Raw genomic sequence first — 16,582 nt, forward strand, 5'->3', positions numbered from 1 at the left:
AACGGGTTCTTCACAGAGACACTGGAAAGTCTGCCCTCCCTCTGATCTGGTATACTGTAGGTAATGAGGATATAACCGCTCGGCCCTGTGCTCTGATCCAGGAATAGACCTTCTCATTGAGTTTAATCGCCTTACACCAGCCTCTGCTGTGCGTAATAAGCTCACACACATTATCACGAGTTCAGGTTTGCAGTGAAACTCAACCATCACTTACTACAATTTAGTTGGACACATATTTGCGCCAATAACTTGGTGCAAATTAATGTGGTGTATTTGATAAATGTGTGGTTTTTTTATTTTTATGAATGCTAGTGTGGCCCATAACTCCTCTTGCATATGGATTGGTGCTCACTCCGTGTGATGACGTCACAGAAGGTCAGGGTGATTTAGTCTGAGGTCATCTGATGTCTCAGACTCGCCTGCCGCTGATGCACCCAGGAGGCGCCGTTTCTTTACAACTGACGTGTGAGTGCACCACATCTTTCAATATGAATTTCTGAAGAACTTGAATGAGAGAGAAATTCTGTTTCTCTGCAATGTATGCGAGAAAGGCTAACTTCTGTTTGCTTCTAATTGTCACCTGACCGTTTCAGCAGTAAACCCTGGTGAAAATGTACCCAACTACCATAACACAGCTGGCACGGTCGAACCCTTTCCAGGCTCCTCTTTTCTCCATTAAACCAGATCAGCAACAAGAGAGCCTGCAGATAAAGCGCAAACTTGCTGCAGCAGCTTATGATGGTAAGAAGTTCTTCTTTACCTCCTGAATTGGAAAGTTGGTTGCAAAAAGTAGTATACTTCTGTCCAAAATAGATGATTTTTTTTTGTCTGTTTATATATTTTTTTTAAATTCTTTTTTTGTCCTCTGAATTTTTTATTTTGCTAGTATTTTTAGGTTGTTTTTTTGTTTGTTTTGTAAGAGTTTTGGAGAGATTGTTGGTGTTGTGACTGTACTATATTTAAAGTGCACTCTGACTGTCAGAATGCACGTCATTTCATTCGTAAAGAATTAACCTCCTCCACAAGGATTACACTCAGGGCTAATAGACTTTACCTTGTCATTATTGACTGTTAATTCCTAGACACTTTTTCTCAAGAAAACATTGCACTTGAACATGAAGGACACCTTTTTACTGTTAAAAGAATAGTTGACCCAAATATAATTATCAGAATCAGAATCAGAATGAGCTTTATTGCCAGGTATGTTTACACATACGAGGAATTTGTTTTCGTGACAGAAGCTCCGCAGTACAACAGAATGACAGCGACAGAACATAAAACACATAATAAAAGAATAAAAAATACAAATATGTAGACAGTGAATGACAATATACAAATGACAATTGTAGGCAGGTATATTACAAAGTGAAGTTATGTATGTACATATATATTGTGTGCAAAATTTAAGTGTATACTAAGTATGTGTGTTAGATAAATAAAGTGTGTGTGTATATAAATATAAAGTGTAGTGTGTTCGCCATTATTGTCAGCTGTTCATAAGATGGATTGCCTGAGGGAAGAAACTGGTCCTGTGTCTGGTCGTTCTAGTGCTCAGTGCTCTGTAGCGTCGACCAGATGGACACAGTTCAAAGAGGGAGTGTGCTGGATGTGAGGGGTCCAGAGTGATTTTGACAGCCCTTTTTCTCACTCTGGATAAGTACAGTTCTTGAATAGATGGGAGAGTTGAACCGATGATTCGCTCAGCAGTCCGGACTACCCTCTGTAGTCTTCTGAGGTCAGATTTAGAAGCTGAGCTGAACCAGACAGTTACTGAAGTGCAGAGGATGGATTCAATGATGGTGGAGTAGAACTGTTTCAGCAGCTCCTGTGGCAGGTTTAACTTCCTCAGCTGGCGCAGAAAGTACAACCTCTGCTGGGCCTTTTTTACGATGGAGTCAATGTGAATGTCCCACTTCAGGTCCTGAGAGATGGTGGTTCCCAGGAACCTGAATGACTCCACTGCAGTCACAGTGCTGTTCATGATGGTGAGTGGGGGGAGTGCAGGGGGGTTTCTCCTGAAGTCCACGATCATCTCCACTGTTTTGAGGGTGTTAAGCTCCAGGTTGTTGAGACTGCACCAGACAGCCAGCTCTTTTACCTCCTGTCTGTAAGCAGACTCGTCACCGTCCTGAATGAGGCCGATGAGTGTGGTGTCATCTGCAAACTTCAGGAGCTTGACAGAGGGGTCCTTAGATGTGCAATCGTTGGTGTACAGGGAGAAGAGCAGTGGGGAGAGAACGCAGCCCTGGGGAGCTCCGGTGCTGATTGTACGGGTGCTGGATGTGTATTTTCCCAGCCTCACTAGCTGCTGCCTGTCTGTCAGGAAGCTGTTGATCCACTGACAGACGGAGGTGGGCACGGAGAGCTGATTTAGTTTGGGCAGGAGGAGGTTTGGGATGATCGTGTTGAAGGCCGAGCTGAAGTCCACAAACAGGATCCTCACATAAGTCCCCGGTCTGTCTAGGTGTTGCAGAACATAATGCAGTCCAATGTTTACTGCATCGTCCACAGACCTGTTTGCTCTGTAGGCAAACTGAAGAGGATCCAGCAAGGGTCCAGTGATGTCCTTCAGGTGGGCCAGCACCAGTTTTTCAAATGACTTCATGACTACAGACGTTAGAGCCACAGGCCTGTAGTCATTTAGTCCTGTAATTTTGGGTTTCTTAGGGATGGGGATGATGGTGGAACGTTTGAGGCATGAAGGGACTTCGCACAGCTCCAGCGATCTGTTGAAGATCTGTGTGAAGATGGGGGCCAGCTGGTCAGCACAGGATTTCAGACAGGCTGGTGTAACACAATCTGGGCCTGGTGCTTTTTTCCTTTTCTGCTTCCGGAAGACCTGGCGCACCGCATCCTCGCTGATCTGAATTGCAGGTGTGGGGGAGAGGGGGGATGCAGGAGGTGAGAATGGTGAGAGTGCTTGATTGGAGAAGTGTTCAGGATGGGTTGCAGGAGCTGTTAATGGTGTGAACGGTAGTTTGGAGAGGCATTCAGGGCTGGTTGCAGGAGTGTGAATGGTTTTGTGGGGAGGCGTTCAGGGCAGGTGATGGGTGTTCTTTCAAACCTGCAGTAAAACTCGTTCAGATCGTCTGCCAGTCGTTGATTCTCTACGGTGCTGGGGGGTGGTGTCTTGTAATTGGTGATCTTCTTTAGACTTTTCCACACTGATGCGGAGTCGTTGGAAGTGAACTGAGTCCTTATTTTTTCAGAATAATTCCTCTTTGCCACTTTGATCTCCTTTTCCAATGTGTATTTAGCCTGTTTATACAAGACATTGTCCCCCTTCACGTAAGCATCTTCTTTGGCCTGACGGAGCTGTCTGAGTTTTGCAGTGAACCACGGTTTGTCATTGTTGTAAATTAGTTGAGTCTTTGTAGGAATACACATATCCTCACAGAAACTGATATATGATGTTACGGTCTCTGTGAGTTCATCCAGATCGGTGGCAGCAGCTTCAAAAACACTCCAATCAGTGAGGTCAAAACAAGATTGTAAATCCTGCTCTGCTTCATTAGTCCATCTTTTTACAGTCCTTGATACAGGTTTAGCTGATTTTAGTTTCTGCCTGTAGGACGGTATAAGATGAACCAGAAGGTGATCAGAACGTCCCAAAGCTGCTCGTGGAACAGAGTGAAATGCATCCTTTATTGTGGTGTAACAGTGATCCAATATATTACTGTCTCTTGTGGGACATGTAACATGCTGTCTGTATTTTGGCAGTTCACGGGACAGATTGGCTTTATTAAAGTCCCCGAGAATGATTAAAACATACTTATACTTCTTTCGCCCTTCTTCCATGGAAGACAGAGAGTGAAATTTTTGTGCTAAGTGCTGTCTTCTATCCAATTACAGTGAATGAGGATAAAGCATGCAAAATCATCCTGATTGTAGTTCTAATGGTTTGTAAAGAATATATAAAGATTCCTGCAGTCTTGCAATAGTTCAGTGTATCTCAAGCTCAATGTATTTTTCCTCTGTTTTATCTCACACAGACAATATTGATGTTTGTGATGTTAAATGTGGTTTCTTTTTGTCCCCCAGATGCAGATGTGAGCTGTGAATATGGGTCAAATAAATATTACGCCTTCTGCGGCTTCGGTGGGGTTTTGAGTTGTGGTCTCACACACACAGCAGTCGTGCCCCTCGACCTCATTAAATGCCGCATACAGGTGTTGCGTTTGCTTCTCTAATGTAACTTTAAAACTATATATGTAAAAACTAAAGAGGTTACCTAATGGTTTTGACTTCCTCCAGGTGGACCCGGTTAAGTACAAGTCCATCTTCAATGGTTTCTCAGTGACTCTGAGAGAGGATGTCTTTAGGGGTCTGGGTAAAGGGTGGGCTCCTACATTCATTGGTTACTCCATGCAAGGCCTTTGCAAATTCGGTTTCTATGAAGTCTTTAAGGTGCTGTACAATGACATGCTTGGAGAGGTGAGTCTCTGCTTTGGAGATACAAAGAAGACTGTCCTAGAACACGTATATTTTTGCATATTTTTTTATGGTGACTGCTGTTGTTTGTTTTGGTCTGGTGAGCAGGAGAATGCTTATTTGTGGAGGACATCAGTGTATCTGGCCGCATCTGCCAGTGCTGAATTTTTCGCCGATATTGCACTGGCTCCTATGGAAGCATGCAAAGTGCGCATCCAGACGCAGCCCGGCTACGCTAACACCCTCAGAGAGTGCGCCCCCAAAATGCATGCTGAGGAGGGGCTAAAAGCGTGAGTAGATACTTCACACTACAATCCTCAGAGGTCTAAAGAGACCAAATAAGATTTTGTTGTTGTTGTTAATTAAATGAATGCTATATTTTGCTATATTTAATACATATTTCATGGTACTAGACCATATTTACCTCTAAATTATACACTATTTATTTCTATATCAAATAATGCAAAACAAATTTTATTTGTATTAATATAAACAAATTTATATTGTTTTCCAATTAATACATTAAATTAAAATGAAGCAAAAGTATTTTCTAAAAGTATATATAGGGCTATATAATGTATAAAACAATATTGTTCTATATATACATAGTTCTGTGTATGCCCTATTTGCTTATAAGAGTATTTTCAGATATAATTGTTTATGATTATTAGGTTTTGTGTTTGAATGTATATAGTCATTATCAAAGACTTTGATAATGATCGTGGCTGATTTTTAGATTATGACCCCCAAAAATTGCTCTGTATTTTCAATATTTCTAATTTATTTCCTATCACGGTCATTTTTACCCAAGAAAATCCCAAGGGACCCTTTAACCTTTCTTTTTTAACTTATCAAGTGCCACAAAAAATCTAATTTCGTACCATTCTGAAGAAGTAAAGAAAAAAAAAATAATAATAATAATAAAATAACAATTAATATATATATATATATATATATATATATATATATATATATATATATATATTGTAAAATGTATAAAATTATAAAATGACCAAAGACTAGTAGGGGGTTAAGTCTGACCAAACTACACCAAAATTACATTCTCTTTTAAGAGTGCATTACACTTATTTAATAATAGTCAATAGCTCTATGACAAAAATGTAATATTCATTGAACCTTTACAGGTGCTTTGAAAAAACTTTTTTTAGATGATTCAGATCGCCACACTTGCAAAAATATACTTATCTTAAGATTTCTTCACTGTTTTTGGGGTACCCAAAATGGTCATGGCTGTGAAAACCCTCTTTTGTACTTTTTTTTAAGAGTGCACCTATGAGGCCCTTGAGAGGACTCTCCTGGAGTCTTAATTGTCTGTGGCTTTATCTGTCTAGGTTCTATAAAGGTGTTTATCCCTTGTGGCTGAGGCAGATCCCATACACCATGATGAAGTTTGCCTGTTTCGAGCGAACCGTGGAGATGCTGTACAAGTACATAGTACCGAAACCACGCAGTGAGTGCTCCAAACCTGAGCAGCTGGTGGTGACCTTTGTTGCTGGTTATATTGGTAAGTTGTTAGGCCCTTAGATACAAGTTTAGAAACATTTAGACATACCTTTTTAGCATGATATTTCTCTGTAGAGAGTGCCGGCTTAAGTTTGCCCTGAATGATATAAATAATTCTAATCTGTGTTGTATGTCTGTCCTCAGCTGGCGTGTTCTGTGCTGTGGTGTCCCATCCCGCTGACTCTGTGGTGTCTGTACTGAACAAAGAGAAAGGCAGTTCAGCTGTAGAGGTGCTGAAAAGGCTGGGACCCGCAGGTGAGTATGCATATGCATATTTATAACATTTAACAGTCAACAGCTGTTGATCAAATAACAAAGAAAACAAAAACCCTGAGGGGGTTGTTTTGCCATAATGTCCAGCATACTGTACACTGTCTTGCTTATCACATGATTACTTACTAAATAAATACATTCATAAACATAAAATACTGATTTGGAATTATTTTATTATGTAAGAAGAAAAGACTAGTGGCTAGCATAGATGGGAGAAAACCATGATTATACACTTTAATGGCCATTATAAAATAATATTTCACCACAGAATAACACAACTGACCAAACAAAAAGATGTACATTAAAAATAGCAATTATTATTCTTTGTCATCATTGCTGTCACATTAGTAAGGGGTCATTCGGAGCTCTATTCCTAGAAAACATTGTTGTTACATGACCAATTTGTGGACGATTTCAACTGAAAAAAAGTTTGTTATTTGCCTGATCTTTATTTTTGTGACAAACAATATTAAATAAGCAACTTTTAGACTATGTCATAGCATATACCCAGTTAAACATTATCATAGAATAAATAAATAAAAAAGATACAGATGTATACTGTAGCATTTGCAATTTATGTCAAAAGACTTCCCTGTGGTAGACTGATTGATTTGTGTTTAGCAGAATGTATTTTTTATTACGGTAATTAAACACTGATTATAATATAAAAATTTTGCCCTCAAAAGACAGAAAGCTATTCAGGCATTTATCTTCAGCATGGCTTTGTATGATATTGTTAAAAACTTTTTATACATGGTTAATGTTATTATATTGCTCATAAACTGCTCATAAAAACCTTTAGACTTCGAAGCACCATTTCACTGAGGTTGCGGATGGGTGTTATACTCTTTATCACCAAAAGAGGAGGCTGTTGTTCCTTGACTCATTCCCAATAGATCAGCTCAGTATCACAGGGATCTCATTAGAAATCAAAAATAACCAATTCATTTTGTTCTTTTATCTCAGATGGTTAATTATTGGCATGTTTGCGTGTCGTGAGATCTAAGCACCGTAGTAACAGGTCTATATTTGTGTAATGTATGATCATATGAGCTATGTTTTTCTCCCAGGTGTGTGGAAGGGTCTTTTTGCTCGAATCATTATGATTGGCACACTGACCGCTCTCCAGTGGTTCATCTACGACTCCGTGAAGGTGTACTTCCGTCTGCCCCGTCCACCGCCCCCTGAGATGCCCGAGTCCCTTAAGAGGAAGATGGGTCTCCTGGACTACTAGACTCCTTTCTTATCAACAGTATCCTGAATAACTAAATAAAGGCAAAGATTTTTCCACATTCACCACTTAACCAATAAACTCCACAGTCTCTTGGGTGTTTATCATTGAAGAAAGCACTATTGAAGGATCACTAGATGCTCCCAGTGTCACTAATGAATATTAGAGTAAAATCAATCACACACTAAACATCTGTTGACTTTTATGTGACTCCTGTAAGTTTTGTCAAACTATTTTGCTCTCAATATGTAACTAAACTAACTAAATCCACAAAGGCTATTGTATGTATCATCTAGAAATAGAATTGTTGAAATGTAAGTGTTTTGTCATTATGTGTAGAATTATAAAAAAACTATCTGAAATTATGGAATGTTATATGCACATATTTTATATATGGTTTAAATATATAGGCTTATTTTTATACAACAGAACAGGGTTTAATTGTTGTTATCGTTAACTAAAACAAATTAAAATGTTTTTGTTAATTAAAATAAAGCTGAAGTAAAATAATGTTAGGTGAAAAACTTAAAACTAAAAAATGTAAGCACCTACTTGAAATAAAAGACTAGTTTAGGCTAGATTTACTGAAACTAAATACAAATTTAGGCTAAACAAAAATATAAAAAATACTTAAAACAACAACAAAAAGCAAATAAAAAATTTACTAAAATTTTAACTTAACTGAAAATGAAAACTAGAATATAAATGATTATTATATTATACTATAAAAACGAATAAAAAACATTAATAAACACCATAATATTATATACATATTGCTAATGCTAAGATCAATTAAATAAAACTGTATAATTAAAAAACATACAGAATTAGAATGAAATAAAACAATTACATGATCTTTAAAAAATCTTAAATGCTAAAAAAACAAAACAAAAAAACATGAGAAATACAAGTAAACATTTTAGGTCGTCCTGGTTCTGCTATCAAAGGGCAAACAAGATGGAAACTTCTGATCTGGAATATCATCTGAATACACTTCTCAGTTTCATTTCTGAATGTTTCATAGCGTTTTTCAGTCACATTCAGAGATGTGCTCCCCACAGTGTCTCGATAGCTTTGAGTGGCCTGTAAGAGTGATGAACAGATCCTGTCTCATTGTGATGTCACAATGCCCTTGCGTTCTCTATCCTCTTCTGTTCTCATCAGCTTGATGTAAGCAACAGGAAAATAGTGACCCGTGACCTCAATACAGCTCTCCTATCAGAGGAACACCAAGCAGAGAGGGGTCATTCACTTCGAAGAGTGGGTCTACATTTGGGTCGTCTTTGTGTGAGTGGATGAGTTTTTGAGAGGGAGGGATGGATGGGGATAGTCTGTGTTTGTGTGCTCTATTGTTGTCATTATATCCCATTTGGTTTGTGTTGTTAATGTGGTTTGCAGTGGCAGAGCCGTGAAGTTGAATTCTGAGAAATGAATGCTCTCTGGTTTGCTTCCAAGGCCTCTGATGCTGAGGGTTGAAGGTCACGGGGTTCCAAGTTGCATTTCCCTGTAACCTTTACTCCACAAATGCATTCACACTGTAATGGCTCCACATGCACCTTCACCTCCCTAGAGAGTAATGCAGCATCAAGCCATCAGAAGTGTGTTAAGAGCACATGATTTCATTGTGCTTTTAGTATATAAATCATACAAACTAGAATGAATAAATAAATCAAAACCCACATAAAATACTGTTAGTCCAGCTGGCTATCTTTAGTGAAAACATGTGCATAGAGGGTTCAAGCAGCTGTTTTATAATACTTCGTAAGGCAATAAACGCAGAACATTTAGGCCAAAAGAAGCAATCAAATCCATACAGCTTCACCAGCAAATACCATCCTCTATGTATTTGTGCATGGAAGTGTGAGCTAATGTGTCTGTCTCCCTCTATTATCACAGCCCTTGTCTCCTAAAGGTCAGTCTGAAATAGTATGCAGTCCTCTCACCGGGTCACATGGGTTCATTTATAACCAAAGGAATGGCAGCCACTGTAATATTCCAGGGGAGGGATTGAAGAGTCTAGGCACTGGAAAATTCATTACAGGTCTTAATAATGAAGAAGAATGTATATATAAAACTTATATCAATATTTCCTTTTTGCCAACTCGGAGTCAAGACGTCACTATGGAAGAAATCCTATTCATTTCCCATGTTTCAGCTGCCCTCATTACCCTCAGAAAAACCTCTCTTTCTCTCTCTTTCTCTCTGATAATGGCAGGCCAGTGGTTGGCTACTGTTTGAATGGGTGTTGGGTTTGTGCTAACTGATTGGTGGGAATAAATGAGGTGAATTATAGCAGTGAGGGATGAACCCATGATGTTTACATTCATTGCACTGTTTAGACACTAAATACATTTATCAGTCATGGCAACTATTTAACTTAAAATTTCTCAACTAGCATCTGATAACTAATTTCAGTGAGATGATAGGTTGTATTTGTACTTTGGTATTGACAAAGCGCTATTTTTAGAGTACAAAAATCTAAATTTAGCAGGATTGACACAATTTAGATAAACTTCATGTGAGCTAAGCGTTCTTTGAGGGCTCGATTGCCTTTGAGGAAAGTATGAATATTTGTTTTTTATTCACTCAACCTAATGTTATTCCATAACTGTAGGACTTACTTCATTCTGTGGAACACAAGATGTACATTTTCGAGTAATCACTCATTTTAGTAAAACAAGTTTGGAACAACATGAGGCAGAGTAAACAGAAGAATCTTGAATTTCCTTGTTTTTATAATGGCACTGTTATAGTGGCTTGTTTTCCTTTTTTTAATGTATGAATAACTATACACACATTCTTCCTTTTAGCCAAATAATGACATTGCTGTCAAGGCTGCTCAAATGTCACAGACTGATGAATGCTCTTATTGGACAATCCAATGGGAGGAACAGGAGCCTCATTGGTCCCCATATTTAGGAGTTAAGAAAGTATTGTTTGATCATGAGAAGCAAAACGGCTGTGTTGCTGAGTTGACATTGGCACAAACATTGGTTCTATCTACTCTATCTATCTGTCTGGCTCCAAAATGAAATAAAGTTAATACATTTATTGTATCATGCTGTTTTTGAGTTTTCAAAATTAGAGCATGTTTTGTTTTATTTCAGCCTTTGCTTTCTCATGATAGGTCTGTGTCCACTTTACATAAGGTAGGCAAGCATGTTTTGAGTAACCACCAGTTTCACGTATTTTGTTGCATGCATCTGGATGTGTTTACTAGGCAGCTCAAAACCTTTACAGGTCATGGTTGCATAACACATATAACCCCTCCATGTAGTTCCAGTGACTCCATTGGGCAAACCAACATTACACATAATCAAATGAAAGCTCAATGCAATGTTTTCATTGTAACATTGAACTGCATCATGCTGATCGGGATACGACTCTAATAAGTGGAATATATTGCATTAATACAGATGCCATTATTGTGCAAGGTCAGTAAAGAGGAAGTATTTTTATGATGACAACGAAATCCTCGACATAACTCTCAAAGGGGAAGTGGGCCGGTCTGTCGTTCTCATATTCCTCATGTCAGTAAGGGCATCGCATGCACTTGTAACAGAAGGTCATACGCTCTCTGCGTAGCGCCGCACGCTCAAATCCTGCTCCTCCGCGAGTCTCGCGATCACGTACGCACGCACGCCCTCTCTCTCTGGTGCTCGTCGACTCTCACCGGCCTTCCTGCAGCTAAGGATACTTATTTAACATTCCTGTAACAAATGTAGGTATATGGTTTGAATGGGTTTTATTGTTTCGCATATGCCTCAGTTAAATTATCTCGATCAGCAAGTGTTGAACGATTGTCGTCGTGATGCGATGAAAGCAGGGTCGTTTGAAACTGAAGAGTGGCGGATAAATGCGCTGTTTAGTGATGATTTCAACGCTTCCGTGCGCCACATCTCGATGTTTAAACGATTTCAGTTCCATTAAAAGTGAAGTAACTATCGTATTTCCGTTCTAAATTGTTAGATGAGCAGCCAAGGACGCGTGTGCGGTGCATGCATGAACATGGAGGAACCTAGAGCACGCTGAACTTGTATTTGGCCTTATTTAGGAAGAGCCGATGGAGGGAGGCCAAACTGCGAATGTATGATTAACTCGAGACGCTTAAAATAAGAGCAGCTCGATTACCATCGTGATTTTACAATTTATTGTTTGTTTTCGAACGCAATCGCTGCTTCTGAATCGTCAAGGACGTCATAAGGACGGTTGCGTCATAACAGGGTTTATTTTTTAATGTTGATTTCTGTGTGCAAAATGGCAACAATCTATATATAATTGCTACTCTATATCAAGAGTAAATATTCTAATCTAATTGTTAAAGTATTTTTATTTTAGCTTTAAATATAATGTGTACATTTTAATATGAAGTCTTTTTTTCTTGCTATACAATATTTAAATGTTTGTAATATTTAATACATATCACGAAATTTTAATTATGACACAACAAATGTTTACATATAATTTAGTTTTGTTGTAATTACATTATATGACATCATGACAGGCTCTCCATTCATTCACTAGTGAGTTATGTTAATTAGCAGAAGCGATTCAAGATAAGGTTTGGAGATAAAAGCACGACCGTTATGTTGTAACTGTGTTATGGCCAGGGAGAATTGCACTAATACATTTTATTGTGGCAATACCTAACATAAATTTAGATGATAATATCTTAATATCTAACGTCTAACATAATCTCCATGATCCCATTGAGGATTAGTGTCACATGTGAAGTGTGTGTGTGTGTGTCAGGTTTTGCATGCTCATAAGCCACTGTGTCTGGTGGTGTCTTAACTAGGTTTGTCTAGTCAACTGTAATAAACTTGATTGGATGGAATTCTAAAGAGTCTAAACCTAAACTACAATGTTGTTTGCATAAGGCATCTAGAAGTCTCTTAGATGCAGAATATTATTAATTACAGTCAGTATTTATCAGTAATTGTTTTTTTTTCTCTCTCTCTCTTGGAAATTGACTAATATGAACACACATTGAATAAATAAACTTCCATGTGAAGAAACTTCACACTCCCTTCAGTTTGTCTAGATTTAGCAAAGGGGGCAGAATGGCCTGACTCCGGTGGCTAGTTATATTACTGAGTGGGCCTCTGCTTTTAACTCAGGATATGGGTAATTTGCTCAGTATGGAGTAATGGTTTACGCATTGAGGGTGACCTTGTTACCTTGACCCAGCTTTGGTGCCTGACACGGCGAGATTAAAGCCATTTTTTACACCACTAACGTTTACCCCACGGATTCCTGTAATTTCTTTTAATCTTTTCTATTGTTCATTGTATGCTCCTAGTAGTTTGCATTGTGAACATTGAACATGATCTGCTTCATTCTTCCAGTGAGATCATGGCCTCAGTAATGGAGAAGCTGATTACCCCTTTGGCCAGCGGCCCCGCTGAGCCCCCCAGGAACAAAGTCACAGTTGTAGGTGTGGGGCAGGTGGGCATGGCCTGTGCCGTCAGCATCCTGCTCAGGGTAAGAGACCCTCATTTTTATCCCGATTGGGAGTTCACTTGAGGGCAAAAACATTCCCCATGAAGATTATGCGAATACTCCGCCTTCACCTGTGACCACACCTTTATACAAAAAATTGTGTCAGGTATTTCAAGTATTAATGATTCATGTTGACTTGTAGGAGCTTGCAGATGAACTGGCTTTGGTTGATGTTGTGGAGGATAGACTGAAGGGGGAGATGTTGGATCTGCAACACGGCAGCCTTTTCCTCAAGACCCCGAAGATTGTGGCTGATAAGGGTGGGATGCACTTTTTATTGCATGGGACTGACTCTTTCTTTAAAAATCACATAATTTGATCAGATTAAGTATATTAGTATATTTCTCCTGTAAAAATTAATAGAACAGTGGTAAATGCAGATTGTGCCTTCATGCAAGTTAATTATGTATCCAAAGTTTAGAGTGGCAGTGTATGTTTATTATGATTTTTATTTGGCCGACAGACTACTCTGTGACCGCTAACTCCCGTATCGTGGTGGTGACGGCCGGAGTGCGTCAGCAGGAGGGTGAGAGCAGACTGAACCTGGTGCAGAGGAACGTCAACATTTTCAAACACATCATCCCTCAGATCGTCAAATACAGTCCTGACTGCACCCTCATCGTGGTGTCCAATCCAGGTGAGCCAACACACTCACAACATGCTTAATTTTTAATGAATTGCTTAGTTTTGCTGTACCGCACCACAACCAAAGTGAATAAATGACACTGTCTAAACAGATGCAACAAATAATGTTATGTGAGTTAATTTGTAGAAATGTTATGATCTGTATTTTTTTTCCTAGTAATTGGAAAATGATATCTCGGCCAAAGATGTATCGCGCAGGTTCTAAAAAAATCAATGGCATTCTAAATGTGTGCATTTCAGGTTCCCCTAGTGAATTAATAGTAACTGTGGTGGTCTCTGTGTTCATACAGTGGATGTTTTGACCTATGTGACCTGGAAGCTGAGCGGCCTGCCAAAGCACCGTGTCATCGGCAGCGGGACCAACCTGGACTCTGCTCGCTTCCGCCACATCATGGCCGAGAAACTGGGCATCCACTCCAGCAGCTTCAACGGCTATATCCTGGGAGAGCACGGAGACTCCAGCGGTGAGAGAGGGAGCTGAATGAAGAGGAAAATATGAGAGAAAATGGGTGTAGAGAGGAGGAAGTGCTAGTAGAACGAATATTCAAATGGATGAATGTGAACTGCTGCTGCATGAGGTGACACGGTTTCAGTCGTTGACAGCATTTTTGATTCTTAAAAGTGCTGTTTTTGTGTTTCACAGTGGCTGTGTGGAGCGGAGCTAATGTTGCTGGAGTCAGCCTGCAGAAACTCAACCCTGACATTGGTACAGATAAAGACAGCGAGAACTGGAAGAAAGTTCACAAGGAGGTAGTGGACAGGTAAGTCACAATCTTATGACATAGGATCTGTTATCTGACTGTCTGGAAACTAGGAATATGGATTAATAAATTTTGTTAGCCACAGTGCTGTTGAGAAGGTGAATAAAAAATAAGTTTCAGACAGAATTGTAATGTTCGAACCCATATCCTATCTTTTTTTTATTATTAAAACACAAGGAGGTTTTGTAAAGGTTTTTTTTTTTTACCCAAAACAGTCCAAAGAGAACATCTCCAAAAAGTAGCTAAGCTACACTCACTTTCTAATAGGTACTACATTTCGTTTTAAACTTACTCTGCAGCCTTTAAAATGTTTGTTCTATGTAGTATGAATAATATTTGGAAATGCTACCATGTTGTTTCACTATTATTCACAAATCCTCTCCTGTGGTCTTATGAGATTTATTGTTAATCAGATGTGCATTTCCATCTCTTCCAGCCAGGTGCTATTCGCCCACTTGTATATTTAATAATAAATTCAGAGCATTTTTTTTTGCTTCTATAGTAGGGATATTTGGACACTTTGGGATATTTGGCTTGTAATCCAAATTCGCTTTTTGCGTTCAACTGTTCCTGCCATCTTTTCTTAGTGCTTATGAAGTGATCAAGCTCAAGGGTTACACTAACTGGGCCATCGGTCTCAGTGTGGCCGACCTGACGGAGACCCTGGTGAAGAACCTGAGCAGGGTCCACCCTGTCTCCACCATGGTGAAGGTGAGAGGAGTTTACACTCAGTTTAACATCATAGTAGAGACATTCTCCTCCATATCACAGAACTGTACTGAATGAAGCAATCAGGAATCTTTTTCATAGTGATCACTTAAGTTTCCTAATGTATGGTCTGTAGGGCATGTATGGTATCAGCGACGAGGTGTACCTGAGCCTGCCCTGTGTGCTGAACAGCAGCGGAGTGGGCAGCGTTATCAACATGACCCTGACCGATGACGAAATCGCTCAGCTGAAGAAGAGTGCCGACACTCTGTGGGGCATCCAGAAAGACCTGAAGGACCTGTAGATAAACCGCTGGACACCATGCACTCTTTTCATTGTCTCTGTTCACACTCCCTCAGTATCTTTACACTCTCTCTAACTCTGTGACGGTCTTTTCTTCTCACTTGCTTTTGGACACGGTTGCTTTTGAAGTTTATCTTTCATTATTTTGACATTTTTCTTCTTCTAAAGAGAATGATCAAAGGGAAACATCTTTGGTTCTTCACATTTGCACTTGTTAACCAAGTCACTGTGTGGGCAATGAAGAAAGAACCAACACCTCTCTTGTCTAGACATAATTTAGTGAGATCATTAGGGAACATTCTCTGGTCTTTGTTTAAGTCAAGAGGAGACAGGACTGAAGTGAGATAGATCCAAATGTATTCATTCTTCTGTATCATGTTGTGATGGTCATGTGAGTGTGTCTAAGATGAATTTAATAAATCACTTCAAATGGCTGTTTTTGTGGTCTCTGAGTACTAATACATATTTTGTACAACTTTGTGTAATTTTTTTTTTTTCATAAGCTGTGTAACCTACTGGATTTTCAAAAATAAATGTGCAAATTATACAACATAGTTATATATATATATATATATATATATATATATATATTGTCATTTTAAAAAAGTATTATTTGTGACGTTTAAATATATAAGTGAAAATTACGGTATTTTTGTCAACGTTCTTATAAGTAAAAATGATTATTTTAAGACACTCAAAACCTTTTTTTATTAATTTAGAGTCGACTTTAAAAACTTAACCCGTCAACAATCGTATGATTTACTGATTTACTTAAAGCCATCAAACAATATAAAACGTTTATTGCACAAATACAGTAACTCAGTGATGCAAGTCCGCCATAAAATTCCATGATTGAGAAATTAAAAAAAAAAACATAATAACAGGCAAAGCGTGCCTGAAATAATTACCCACAGTTTTCAACCAAGCAAACCGAATCCTTCTGATCGTTTTTTTCAAGAAGTTCCTGTTTGTTTTCTCAGGTACAGCATCATTGGCAGCAGGTGCTTGTGTTTGGGTCTGTCGGTGTCAGTAGTCGCTTCATTTCGCTTCCCAAAGCGCAGCCCAAACGGGTTGTAGTTGAATTTACTTCGTGTTAATCGATGTTTACAGGAAATATGACTCGAATCGTCTTTTTCTTGAATGAAAAAGCAAAGTCTTGCGTCGTCTGAAGCGCTGGGCTCGTCAAACTGCCTCCGCTCCACTG

The 16,582-nt window shown here is 38.9% G+C and overlaps 2 protein-coding genes across 4 annotated transcripts; both read left to right on the plus strand.

Annotated features, from left to right (window-relative positions):
* The first annotated feature begins 170 nt into the window (after positions 1-170).
* Positions 171-7,824, plus strand: LOC127956187 (phosphate carrier protein, mitochondrial). 3 transcript variants are annotated; one of them, XM_052553962.1, is made up of 8 exons: positions 171-465; positions 594-741; positions 4,042-4,169; positions 4,255-4,434; positions 4,540-4,721; positions 5,784-5,956; positions 6,100-6,210; positions 7,299-7,824. In XM_052553962.1, exons 2-8 carry the CDS (start codon positions 612-614, stop codon positions 7,460-7,462), a joined length of 1,068 nt encoding a protein of 355 aa, XP_052409922.1. In that variant the 5' UTR covers positions 171-465; positions 594-611; the 3' UTR covers positions 7,463-7,824. The 3 variants fall into 3 exon arrangements, with proteins under 3 accessions (XP_052409922.1, XP_052409923.1, XP_052409921.1); XM_052553963.1 differs by having other exon boundaries at positions 597-741; XM_052553961.1 differs by lacking the exon at positions 171-465 and having other exon boundaries at positions 472-741.
* Positions 7,825-10,988: 3,164 nt separating this feature from the next.
* LOC127956188 (L-lactate dehydrogenase B-A chain-like) lies at positions 10,989-15,812 on the plus strand. Its single transcript, XM_052553964.1, has 8 exons — positions 10,989-11,180; positions 12,808-12,943; positions 13,104-13,221; positions 13,425-13,598; positions 13,897-14,070; positions 14,250-14,367; positions 14,955-15,078; positions 15,212-15,812. The coding sequence occupies exons 2-8, from the start codon at positions 12,815-12,817 to the stop codon at positions 15,377-15,379; spliced, it is 1,005 nt and encodes a 334-aa protein (XP_052409924.1). The 5' UTR covers positions 10,989-11,180; positions 12,808-12,814; the 3' UTR covers positions 15,380-15,812.
* The last annotated feature ends 770 nt before the right edge of the window (positions 15,813-16,582 follow it).

The sequence above is a fragment of the Carassius gibelio genome, chromosome B4 (assembly GCF_023724105.1).
Source record: "Carassius gibelio isolate Cgi1373 ecotype wild population from Czech Republic chromosome B4, carGib1.2-hapl.c, whole genome shotgun sequence".
NCBI classification, from domain to species: Eukaryota; Metazoa; Chordata; class Actinopteri; order Cypriniformes; family Cyprinidae; genus Carassius; species Carassius gibelio.

Bases quoted from the DNA above. Each gene is read 5' to 3' on its own strand.
- LOC127956188 (XM_052553964.1), top strand. From the start codon at position 12,815: ATGGCCTCAGTAATGGAGAAGCTGATTACCCCTTTGGCCAGCGGCCCC. The intron at 12,944-13,103 runs GTAAGAGACCCT...GTTGACTTGTAG, and splicing joins CCGTCAGCATCCTGCTCAGG to GAGCTTGCAGATGAACTGGC. The intron at 14,368-14,954 runs GTAAGTCACAAT...ATCTTTTCTTAG, and splicing joins CACAAGGAGGTAGTGGACAG to TGCTTATGAAGTGATCAAGC.
- LOC127956187 (XM_052553962.1), top strand. From the start codon at position 612: ATGTACCCAACTACCATAACACAGCTGGCACGGTCGAACCCTTTCCAG. The intron at 4,435-4,539 runs GTGAGTCTCTGC...TCTGGTGAGCAG, and splicing joins ACAATGACATGCTTGGAGAG to GAGAATGCTTATTTGTGGAG. The intron at 5,957-6,099 runs GTAAGTTGTTAG...GTCTGTCCTCAG, and splicing joins CTTTGTTGCTGGTTATATTG to CTGGCGTGTTCTGTGCTGTG.